At 50.8% G+C, this 12456-nt stretch overlaps 1 protein-coding gene across 1 annotated transcript in view; it reads left to right on the forward strand.

Annotated features, from left to right (window-relative positions):
• GRIK3 (glutamate ionotropic receptor kainate type subunit 3) overlaps nt 1–12456 on the forward strand; it is a 104255-nt gene that overhangs the window by 61677 nt on the left and 30122 nt on the right. The window contains exons 5-8 of the mRNA XM_053998621.1: nt 3281–3334; nt 7140–7313; nt 9094–9237; nt 11181–11288. Of these exons, the coding sequence (XP_053854596.1) occupies nt 3281–3334; nt 7140–7313; nt 9094–9237; nt 11181–11288 (480 nt within the window). The remainder of the gene's footprint in view (nt 1–3280; nt 3335–7139; nt 7314–9093; nt 9238–11180; nt 11289–12456) is intronic.

Genomic DNA, 12456 nt, shown 5'->3' on the forward strand with positions numbered 1-12456 from the left:
CAGCTCCTCCTCATTCCTGAGTGCCTTTGGTTTCAGGCTCAATATGAGGCAGAGGAAAAGGCTCTCACAAAGACGCTAAAAACCAGCTGGTGGAAGTGTTGCTCCTATCAGCCCAGCACAACACCACCACACAGATTAAATAAATCCCCGAAGGGATGAGAAAGCAAGCACAAGGCAAAAGCCTTCTCCTGCAGCCTGCTTGATGCAAAATGAAGGGAAGTGCTCAGAGAACTTGGAAAGCCTGGGAGGGATTATTATGGGAAGCAATAGAAGGGGCTCATTGTCTCCTGCCAGTTATTTTCTTGTGCTGGTTGTGTTTGGTGCTGCTCACTTATTATGCAGTTTATTATAGTTTATTGTGCCATCTGCTCAGCTCATCACTGCTGGTGCAGAGTGAGGAAGATGGAGGAGAGGGGGGACTAGGGGAGACAAGTCTCTCTGAGTCCTTCTGGCTGGGTTTGTGTATGTGTCGGGGTTTTGTCAGGACCTGAAGCCATGGATTTCAGCTTAGCAATAAAAGACAGTGTGTTTTTACTCAGGGAAATGCTGATGTATTTTCAGAGTCTGGGAAGCTGCACAAACCCAAACCACAGCCTGACTGGTCTCTGCACGCCTGGCCACTCTGGTGTGTAACATCAGGCAGGTTCAGAGCAGTGCACCACAACCTGCAGGTCACCTGCATCTGCTGAAGACTAGGAGGTGTAGAAACCTCATATTTTCCTCACTTTTCTACCTGTAGCAAGAAATGCATGCCTAGAGGTGCCACTTTCATTTGTGAAACAGCTCTTTTCCACTGAAAAGCTAGGCAAAGCCATCTCCTGGAGGAGGGGAGTCTGCTTCAATCGCAGCAGCAGAACAATGCACAGAGCAAATAATGGGCTAAAAAAAGAAAAAAACATAACAGGGAGGAAGGCCCAGCATTCTGTTTATGCCAGAATCAGTAATATTCATATTTTATTGCTATTATGTGCCCTTTGTAACATTTTGGCCACTACACCTGTCAGCTCTGCAGACATGTGGCTGGACAGAGTCCCTGGAGTCTCTTGGCCCTGCTGCCACCCCCAAGGATGGCAACAAGGTTCTCACAAGACTTGTGCTAAAATTTCCACTCCTTGACACTGAATTTCATTGCACATCTTCAGAAAACACAGAAGGTTTGAGCACCTAGAGCCTGTGCTGGCTGAGCAGCTCTGACTGAGCAGTGCACACACCATTGTGTCAGTCAGGATCTTGCTCCCCAGAGATCTGAGGTTCCATGCTCCCACAGCACAGCACTGATCATCTGGGCAGTTTTTTTTAACTGGAGTAGTAAAAAAAGCCAAGGATTAGTAATCCATGAGTAACACCACATGAACCAGCAGTACTGTACAGATGAGATTGTCACCTACTGCTCCAGCCTGGGTCCCTTGGAGTGACCAGACATCAAACCATCCATTATTTTGCCCTCTTGGAAAACAAACAATTGTAGAAACCTATCAGAGAGTGAGTTCTGCTTGTGAGACTTTCCCATTCTACCCCAGATTCTCCGGCCTTCCTCAGTTTTGTTCCCCTGTGGTCACTCCAGGTGTGTTCCCAGGCTGTCCCGAGCAGCCGCTGTGCTCCGCAGGGCATAGCTGTGCCTGTCAGCTCTGACAGAGCTCCTGCTCTCATCCCGGCCACTGCCTGTGGCTTATCCACCAGGATGATCATTTATTCATTTCCCCACAAACCCAGATGCATCCTGCCCCAGGCTGCCAGTGCTGGGAAGCTGGGGCTTCCTTCTGACAGTGCGTCTGGGCTCTTCAGCTATGGCCAGAATGATCCAGCTGTAGAACATGAACTGGGATCTCATTATTGGCTCCACATTGGCTCCCCATCACTAGCTGGTGCTTCCCATACTGAGATGCCATTGTCTGCTTCAGCTCTTTGAGCCAGGGTGTGCAGGAGGGAGAGAGCTACACTGCAGCCCCCTGGACCCACTGACCCGGCAGGGACTGGGGGACAGGATGGTGAATGCAACAGGGACAGCCCCCAGACTTTCTAAAAGCTGCTTCCAGAGCAGGAAATCTGAGGTGAAATCACACTCTAGAATCACACTATCTAGGCTTGCAATTCAGATCCTTTCCTTTTCCCTTGTTTTTTGACATCTCCCTTCTTTTCAGACTGTCACTTCCTTCCTCGGAGGTAAATTCCGCCCTAGTAATTTTAGCAAAAACCAAGGGAAGCAAACGTTTCCTGGGGGGACTTGAAGTCATTTTCCCATCAGTGGGGATTTCAAAGTGCTCTTGCATGTGTTTTCTCCAGAAAACATGCTCACATAGTCGGCATCCCAGCCAAACCCACAGGAATCTTCCTGTCACCAGCCACCAGCTTCAAGGTGACCTTTCTCATAGACTGAAATGTGCTGCCCCCCATGTTGTGAAGGGTCTGGACCATCCAGCCAAGGCCCCTTCAGCCTGTGCTTGTCCTCTGAAAGAGCTTCCAGGACAGACTGTTCTCTCCAGTGCTCAGTTATGCAAATCCCAGCAATCTGCAGGAGCCATCCTGCTTGTCGGGGCTGGCAGGGAATCTCAAGCTGCACTGGCCAAGTGCCCTCAGGACTCTGATCCCCAAAAGCTGAGGGACAGGGGATATTCCCACTCCCCATCCTTGTGCCTACCCTGCACTGACCCACTTCTAAGCCAGGCCCTAAGTCAGGATCTGACTGTTGTGCTCAGGAAGGAGGGACAGAGGCAGGAGCTCCATGTACTCACTGCACAGGTGGGACTGAAGGGGGGAATGCAGAGCCCCAGAATTAAAATCAAAACCCTTTCAGCTGGCTTCTTAGCCACTACACAGATGTGTGACTATAAGAGCAGTCTATTTATGGTCAATCTGCACAGGTTTCTGTGAGGTTGCTCATGGTTTGGTATTGGAGAATATTTGGAATTTCCCACAGCTTTGCCAACAGAGCCTGTGGCCCTGGAAGATCCCGCACCCATGAGTGAAGTGCCACAGTGCCCTGGCATGCCCAGGGATACCCAGTGTCACCCAGAAATGCCACCAGCCCTCATGGGAGCTGGACACTGAGGCTTTGCCACAGTTTCAGAATAGTTTGAGGACCACAGCTCTGCTCAGATCAGCCCATGTGCCTCTTGCTGATGAGCCTGGCTTAACTGCTCCATGACCTCAATCCTGAATCCAAACCCGGTGTTTCTGGCTCTCTCCTGCCGCATTTACCTACGAGCTCTGAGTTTTATGTTGCATGGCTGTTGTTATGTCCTTGTATCTTTACTAACGCCTTTTCCCTACTCTCCTTAAGGCTATGGCAATGGGGATGATGACAGAATATTACCACTTCATCTTCACCACTCTGGTAAAGTATCTGTGCACACACCTCGTACCCACTGATGGGGGGTGGGATGTGAGGGGGCAGCTGGACAGGGAGGGTGGGATGGGTGTCTGATCCTGGTGTGCGCTGCACTGCTGGGGGTGGGAAATGCAAGGAAAGGGGAGACCTGGGACCCTGCCAGGAGGAGAGGGCAGGGCTGGACTTGGCTGCAGGTCGGGGCCAGACCCCAGTGAGCTGGCTCTAACTCCTCTGCTCTGCAGCACTGCAGGAACTCAGTTCCTCCTTCCCCTGCCCTTGGACAGTCCCTCCTTTGGAGTGCACAGACGTGGGTTCTGGTTTTATTTTCCCTCCCAGTCATTTTGATTTCAGTGTAGCTCCCCACACAGTGACAATGAGCACAGGGAGAGTGCAAGGCTGCAGGTTTTCGTGGGATCCTGATTCAGCAGGAGCTGGGGATGAGCACCCAGGACCCCCTCTGGAGCCAGAAGCAGCCCTGCTGTGGTCCAAGCTTCAGCCCTGCAGGTTTATTTTGCAGGAGGGGAGCTCAGCCTGACATTAACTCCCCTCTGTTAAACATGGGCCAGCCCTCTCTGACTCTGGGAGGCATTTGGCTTTCCTGGCAGGGTCACTTTTGTCTCCATTTAAGATGCTATTGTCGAGTCTACTGTTGAATTTTGTGTGATTTTGAAAATCCAATTTATCTTTTTGCCTTTAGGAAAGAAACAGACTAAACTAACCCTTAAAAACTACAAAATTTATTTTTCAAATGCAAAAGACATTTTAATTACCCCTGCTGCCATTATCTATTCCAGGCAGCTTTAAGCATTTCCCAGATAACCTCCTATTAATCAGCCCCAGCTGAGCCTGGAGTACATTTCATGTGTAGGTACAGCCTGGAGGTGGGAAAAGAGGAATTATAATAAATTAATAGATAAGCAATCACAATTAATGCCACTTTCCTGAAATAACAGTTATATCATGGGAAAGATATTTTAATCTGTCATTCCTTAAGGCAATGTTTTCCTAGCTTGCAATGCCTGTGCTTCAGCTTCCCCAGTACGAGACCCATGGGGTGCTAATGAATTAGTCTATTATGTTATACTGAATGTTTCTAAAAGGTCCCCAGTCAATACTGAGCACAGTGTATCAACACTTGGCATGAAATGCTTCAACATTTTGCTAGGCAGCACGACTACAGTTCACTGACTTCAGCATGAAGAGCCCCATCAGCCTTTTCCACCACAGGAGGAGGAGCAGGAGGAGGATCTCTGATGAGCACTGGTCTCTGTCACATCCAAACGTAAAACCCACATATTTTACATCCACAGCCCTTCTGGGAATATCTCCACCCTTGTGGGGGTGTCTCAGCAGTCTGTAAAATGGGGCTTTGCAGCCACAGCCAAGCCCTGCCAGATCCCAGGGCAGAGCTGTGGGGACACCTCGCCCACAGGCAGCAGAAGACAGGGATGTCCTTCCTGGACCACCTTTCCAGCTTCCCATTGAGGATGTGGGATCACTGAGGATCAGTCCTCAGCATTGCTGCCACCACCGAGGAGCCCAAGCTGGGCAAACTGGGGAAGGGGGAGAGCGTCACAGGAACACCGAGAGCAGAATTAAGGGTGGAGGGGAGAATTAATCTGCAGTACAGAAAATAATGAGTGAAAGGGAATGTAGATGAAGTGGAAAATAGAACCAGATGTTTCAATTTGTGGCTGTGCAGGAGCAGAAAATCCAGAAGAAACTGATCTGATGATTCCCATCCACACCTCCCCACGTCCTGACACTCAGCTGGTATTCTGAATTATCCTCTGATTCCAGGAGGTGATAAATCAGGCTGCAGCTGAGATTTAAAGTGGAACCAGGGAGGGACCTGATGGGAGGTTGGTTTCTATAGAAACTTGGTGAAAGGAAGGGTCGATGGGGAGCAACAGGGCAGGGACAGCACCCAAAATACCAGTGGGATCTGAGAGGTGGCCAGGGCTGGTGGTTTGACAGATGGGCAACAGAGACCATGGGGTCTGGAGCTCAGGGATCTGATTTGTCACACCCAGTCACATTCTGAGGGAGAAATCATCGGCTTTTGTAACCAAAAATTATTTCCTCACAACAATTTCTGGAATACAAACTGAAGTATCTGATTTAAAATGAATCATGAAAAAACAGACCCATTCCAGCAGGTCAGGCACAGAACTGCTGTGCCCCCTCCCAGCCAGAGATATGAGCACCTGTCTGAGGTCAAACCACTCTATTTGCCCTTAGCTCCCTTAAGTCATTTAAAAGTCAACACTGGCCTTGTTTCCACAGTGCCCTTTAACAGAACGTGTTGCAGGTTTGCACTTGCAATTTTTCAGGGTTAAAAAACAGCCCAAAAACCCAAGTCCCAACAGCCATTGTAGGGTGATTAATGATTTGGTCCCTGCTGCACCTGCAGGTTTGAGCACTGCATCCATCAGCAGTGAGGCCTGGGGCTGCAGAGGTCAGGGCCAGGCTTACAGAAAAGATGAAACCCCCCAAAGCTTATTAAAGCAAAACAGCCATAAGAACCCTCACTCCCCCACGGAGAATGATGTCTCAGTTGCTGGCATGTGCTGCTGCTCTGCTTTGCTTAGGGCAGCACATGTGGGACTTTGCCAGCCCCCTGTAGGAAGATGGGTGCTGCAGCTGGGTGGCCTCACAGTGTGGCTGTGTCCCACCAGCACAGCCCCAGCACACATCTCAGAACAGCCCCAGCAGAGCCCCAGCACACAGCACAGAACAGCTCCGGCACAGCCACAGCATCTCCTCCTGTATTGAAGCTCTTTTTGAGAAGCCCTTGTGAGAGCAGTGAATGTCACATATTCACCCCCACGCTCCATTGCAGACTTGTGGTGTTGCCTTTCCACCTCCCCACATTTAAACTGCCATGAAACCCTTGCAGAAATTGTCCAGGAGAAACGCTGATGAAATATCTCCCATCCAACAAATGGCTCACCCCTGACTGCCATCTCACCACACTCCCTCACTCACCCCTCAGATGAGCTGCTTGGCTTTGGGGAGCAGATCAGCTGCCACATGCTCATAATGTGCTGTCTGACCCCAAACTTGTTCCTGAGCACTGAAGCTGACATTAGACACATGGAGAGCCAAGAGCTGCACCACAGCAGTGCTCCCCCAGTGCCCCCCAGTAGCCCCAGTGCCCCTCGCTGCCTGCCAAGCGATGCTTGCAGGCTGGCAGCCAGCAGAGCTGAGCACTGCCTGGCCCTGGTTTTCACATCGTATAAAGGGCACCCTCATTCATTTGCAGACAGTGTAGGCTGGTTGGAATGTCAAGAAATGCGTCTTAGTTCCTCTTTCATAGTCTGCAAATTGGTGTTTTGCATTCAGAGTGACTCTGTCACTCGCAGCACCCTGTGGGCCTCAGCACTGCCAGCAAATCCTCTGTGGAAAGGCCCATGGGAGCTCCAGATACAGAAACTCTGCCTTGTCCCCCTGCCCTCAGTCACAAGTCTCTTTTTTCAGGGTCACAGGAAGTGACTCTGTTTTGCTCCCCACAATCCACTCTCTTTCATGCTGAGACCAAGTTCTTTGGCTCTTTGGTAGGAGTTCCCTTCTGCTGCGTGTGGGGGAACCTGCACATACGGCACCCAGATTCCACCAACACCTACAGCCTCTGCAAGCAGCGACTGACGGCAGCAGGCAGCACAATCCTCTGAATTCCTGAGGGATCTGTACTCCCTCCCACCTTCTGTGGGCTCTGCTGTCTCACTCCAAACACAGACACGAGCCGATGCAGAAAACTCAAACAAAACAAAGCTAAGCAAAATGTTTAAACCGGTTTCTCTCTTTTAAGGATCTTTATGCATTAGACCTAGAACCATATCGCTACTCCGGGGTGAACCTGACCGGCTTCCGGATCCTCAACGTGGAGAACCCACACGTGTCCTCCATCATTGAGAAGTGGTCCATGGAGAGGCTGCAGTCGGCGCCCAAGGCAGAGCTGGGGCTTCTGGATGGTGTGATGATGGTACGGGCAGTTCAAGCAGGGCACAGGGGTCTGGGAAGCAGGGCAGGGTGGCAAGGAAGGCAGGAACAGTCATTAAGGCCTAAATGTTACTTTTATTGGTTTTTGTGCAAGTAACAACTCATCCCAGGTATCTGCCCCTAGGTGCTTTCTTGCATTCTTTAACAGCTATCCCTCAAAGTCTGCGGTGAAGCCCACACCCCACTGCTGTGGTAACGCTCCTGCTCAGGCCCAGCTGCCAACAGATTTACCACCAGACAAGGCAGGTAGCCAGGACATGTCCCAGAGGGCTCCAGCTGTCCCCAAGAGCAGTGGGAGAGGATCCCAGGGCTGGGAGCAGAGCACACAGCCGGGCTGGACCAGGCTCTTTGCTGAGATTGAAGCAGGGGGAAAGTGCCAAAGCAATGGCCAGAGATGGGCTGAGCTGCAGCTTTGATGACTCCTTTTAGGGTCTGATGGCAGCTCTGCTCTGCTGGGTTACTGCTCGGAAGGTACAGCACCTGCTCGCCCATCTGTCTTCCCTGCCAGGCTGTCTCCGACCCCCGAACTGCTGACTGGCTCCCTCCTTCCCTCTCCTTTTAGATCTGCCAGAACCAAAGTGGCAAAGCCTCCCAGACTTTCACCTTGAAATGGCTCCTCAGATCCCTCCTGTTGTGTTTGTTGTTAGGAGAGAGACTCCCACTCTCCTGCCTCTCCCCAGGCTGCCCAGGCTGAGTCCCCCTGGGCCTGCAGCAGAGCTCAGTCCCCAGTGCTGCCTCTCCTCCCAGCCCCTCTTTGCTCTCTCAGAGGGATCCTGCCTTTGATTCCTCTTTGCCGGGTGTCTATGCACTGGGGCCCTGGACTCAGCTGGGCATTACAGTCTGTAATTCACCATGAAATTGCACGGACATATCCGTGCCTCGCCTTTCCTCCAGCCCCAAACTCACAAACCTGTCCCTGCTGTGGTCCATAGCCGCCCACGGATGCAGGTGGGGCTCCTGCTCTTCATGCTTGGTTGCTGAGGGAAGGGAAGGTCACAGGGATGGCTGCCAAGGCTGGGGGATTTTCTCCATGGCTACGTCCTGTGAGATCTTTGCTCAGTTATTTGCTGTATTATTTTGTTTTGTTGTGGTTTATTACGCTGCTGCGACACTCACATCTGTTTCGTGGCTCCGTGAAGCTAGCAAATAATGTATTTTCACTAGGAGGTCTTACCACATCAGAGTGAAAAGTAAATCCAATTCTCTTGATCAGTGTTTGGATGTAAGATAGGGCATCTCAAATTGAATCTAAAATCATCACATTATACAGGGGAAAAAAGTTCTCCCTAGTTCAGATCACTGAAATGCTAGAATATGCTACAAAGCCATGAGGTCCTGATTTTGGTGGCAGCTTGTGTCATTTTTGGAAAACTGTGTGCCCACAAACATCTCTGTTTCTTATTTTCCCATGTATAAAATAGTGTGGAAAATATGTTCTCGTAGTTTTTTTTTTTTACACTCAGACAAAACAGACTCAATAAGAAAATTCTGTTACTACCTTCCACATTTAGAAGTCCTTGCCTCCCTCTTTGACACCACAGCAGGAAATGTGCAAGAAACAACCCGAACAGTCGCTCACAGACAAACGACACTTCCAGAATCGCTGATTTTAGACAAAACCCCGAGCTTTCTGTCTAAACAACCAAGGAATGATCAGGGAACACAGACAGAGGAACCTTGGGGCTGGAGGGGGTAACTCGGAGTGGGTTCCACCTTTTCCTACGAGTCCCCACGGCCACCAACGCTGTCCCCCTTCCCTTTAGACAGACGCTGCCCTGTTGTACGACGCGGTGCACGTGGTGTCCGTGTGCTACCAGCGCGCGCCGCAGATGACCGTGAACTCCCTGCAGTGCCACCGCCACAAGGCCTGGAGGTTCGGCGGCCGCTTCATGAACTTCATAAAAGAGGTAAAAGCGTGGTTTTGTTGGACCATAAACATTCCCCGGGAGGAGCAGGTCCCCCGGGGTAGGTGGTGGAGGCTTGGCAGGTGCAGGGAAAACTCCCTGGACTGGGGGCTGTGCAACCCCTCGGTGCTCCCTCTGATGCCTTAGCATTTTAGCTTTTATATTTTTCATCTGTTTGTAATCCTGCAGTTCTTTAGTGTATAACTCCAAACTCCATATGCAGTGTGAGCTGCTGCTTCCCCATTTTGGGCAGACACAACAATTCCTCTCCAGGCCTGGCAATCAAGGACCCCTCATTGCCTCAGGCCCTAAGAGATAAAAACAAAAGTGAGTTGGGGGCAGCAAACTTGGGGTAAATGACTTCATTAGCTGAAGCATAACTGGAAGATGAACCCTCAATATGCAAATGAACCAAACTTATAGAAGTGTGAAAACTCGTCGTCATCCATTTTTTGGGTGTAGCCCCTTGTGTGTGGGGGGCTTCATCTGCCCAAAATTTACCTGAAGACCCTTCAACAAATATAACCCTTTTTATTCTCTTATTTTTGTATGGCCTCTGTTTTTAGGTAGCCCAAAAAGGCATCAGCACTGCAGCCCCGCGGGAGCTGCAGGGCTCAGCACGCAGCTGTGCTTGCTCCAGCTGGGCATGTCAAATATTCTGTGTTTTCCCCGGCTCCCGGGGGGCTCCGAGGGCTGCACGTCCCACAGGCAAACCACCTGCACGCCCAAATGAGCAAACACAAGCCTCCCCAGGACTCCAGGGTGGCAAGGCTGGGAGCAGGCTGTCACTGCTCCTCAGGAATTTATGAGGGAGAGCCAGGGGAGCATATTTACCGGGAGAAACGCCAGTTATTCCCCCTGAGAATACATTATGCCACCTTGATCACACTGGAATATTTCAAGCTCCCCCACACATAAAGGAAACACGTTTCCCAGTCTGCAGCCTGCACGGAGCTGCTCAGGGGAGAGATCCTGAGGCTCAGCTCCCGGCTGCTGGGATGTGATTGCTGAGCGGGAGCCCGGCATTCCTGTGGGAGCATCCTCCTCAGGACAATGCTGCAGCACATCCAGCACTGTCCCCAGGCATTGGACACCTCGCTGTCCCCCAGCTCCTGCTCTGCTGGCACAGAGCACCTGGCACTGGGGATTCTATCACATCCTAAATCAGAGAGATTCATTCTAGGGCTGCTGCAAAGTGAACAGTGGGAAAGAAATCGAAGTACAGGAGTTTTTTGTGGAATTGAATCGAGGCATCTTTACCCCAAGCTCCTGCTCCTCGTCCCGGTCAGACCAGGCTGTTCAGGACCTCAGTCAGCCAAGCACTGAAAAATTTCTAGGAATGTCCCCAGTCCCAGTGAGCACCTGCCCCGTCCTTATGCTGCCAAAAACTGAAGCGGGGCACCAGCAGCACATGGCCCCAGACTCCTGTGCCTGTTTCCAACCTCAGATCTTGCTTGCATGAACACATTTCGGCCTCTTCTGCTCCACTTTCCCTCTGGAAGGACAGAGGGAATCATTCCCGACATTTAAGCTTCCACACACCTTGGAAGCACCAGCAGACTGGTGCACACAAAGGGATTTCTCCTGGCTGGAGCAGTCCCAGAGCCAGCTCCCTGCAGCCGGCGTTGATCAGCACTACAAGGATGAACGCAGCTCACAAGGATGCCGTGATAAATGCACGTCGTTTTCTACTGAGTCATCACGTCCTGCAACAGCTGGTGAGCACAAAAGGTGCGAACAGAAATTGTAGCAAGGACTGCAAGAAGAGTTAAGGAAATCTCCAGCTCCGTCTGCAGTCTGAGCAGCAACTGAGGGATTATTAATTAATCAGGCTCTTTAGGGAGAAAGAACCAGCATAAGGACTAATTAAAAGAACATACAGTGGAGGGCAAAAGATTATTTATGATACCGAGTAACAGCCCTGCTACTTTTTCTCCCTTCCACAGGCCCAATGGGAAGGATTAACGGGACGCATTGTCTTTAATAAAACCAGTGGTTTACGGACAGATTTTGATTTGGATATCATCAGTCTCAAAGAAGACGGCCTTGAAAAGGTAGGCAGGGTTTGTTTTATCTGCGTGTGGCTGAGGATAACGCTGGTGCTCAGCAACAGAGAAATGGTTGGTGCTGTATTGATTCCAGGTTTCTGGGGTTTATATAAAAGGATATTCACTTGGTGGGATTTCTCAGATCCTTTTCCATGCTCAACCATGACTCACTCGCCCTGAAGCCAGTGCGTGGGATTACAGATTGCAGAAGTGCTTGTGGCACTTTCCTGGGATAGTGGAGGCAAAAGAAACTTTCTAAGCATCCATTAACCCCTCCCTGCCCTAAGCAGGCAGGAATGACACCTGTCCCACTCCCTCTTGCTGGCCTTGCTCACAAACCCTCAGCTCTTCTCTGAGGAGACCACAGCACTGGAGATCAACGTCTGGAGTCATTTCCCACAGTGAAATTGCCCAAGGCTGGGAACGGCCCCAGTTTATTACAGCCTGAATTTGCAGGACGATGCACTGGGTATTTTGTTTATTGTCTAAGGGACAATAAGGAAAAAAGAGAAGTGTGGCCTTGCCTGCCTGACTGGGGGTGTCATGGGGGTCGAGAGCATGAAGGCTGCAGCCTTGTGTCTTCCAAATTAGTGCAGATCTCCTCCTGGCACAGTAAAACCATGCTGATGTGCAAATCTGATCCCAGGTGTGCCTGGGGACTTAATTTCCTTCTCTTCAATTACTTAAAAAAAAACAAACTTAAAATAAAAAGGCAACATGCACAGTCTTAAAGCCCTTAGAATGCATGTTTCAAGGTGAGATCAGCTGATGACAAACAGAGCAGCGAGCGGCTGGAGCACAGGGAGCTGTGACTTCCAAGAAATTCCATGGTTCTGACTACTCCATGAGCAGCTCTGTGTCCCTGTTCTGCTACAGGTGTCTATCACCTGTACAGGAGGAATTTGGCAGGGCAGCAAGGCCCTTTCTAGAGCAGAGTCTGCTTTCCGACAGGTACCAGGTGCCCGTGGCAGCCGGGCACGGTGCTGGCTCTGTCCCTCTGGGCAGGGTGACAGGTTCTGAGCCCGTTGGTTCTGTCCCTCTGGGCAGTGTGACAGGTTCCGAGCCCACAGGACACCTGGCTGGCAGCAGGGAGGGATTTCAACTACCTGTGCATGGCCCGAGAGCACAGGGGACTTGTCCAGGGAATTAATCACTCGGCACAGGGAGGCAGCCC

Source organism: Vidua macroura, chromosome 25, assembly GCF_024509145.1.
Source record: "Vidua macroura isolate BioBank_ID:100142 chromosome 25, ASM2450914v1, whole genome shotgun sequence".
Taxonomy (NCBI): Eukaryota; Metazoa; Chordata; class Aves; order Passeriformes; family Viduidae; genus Vidua; species Vidua macroura.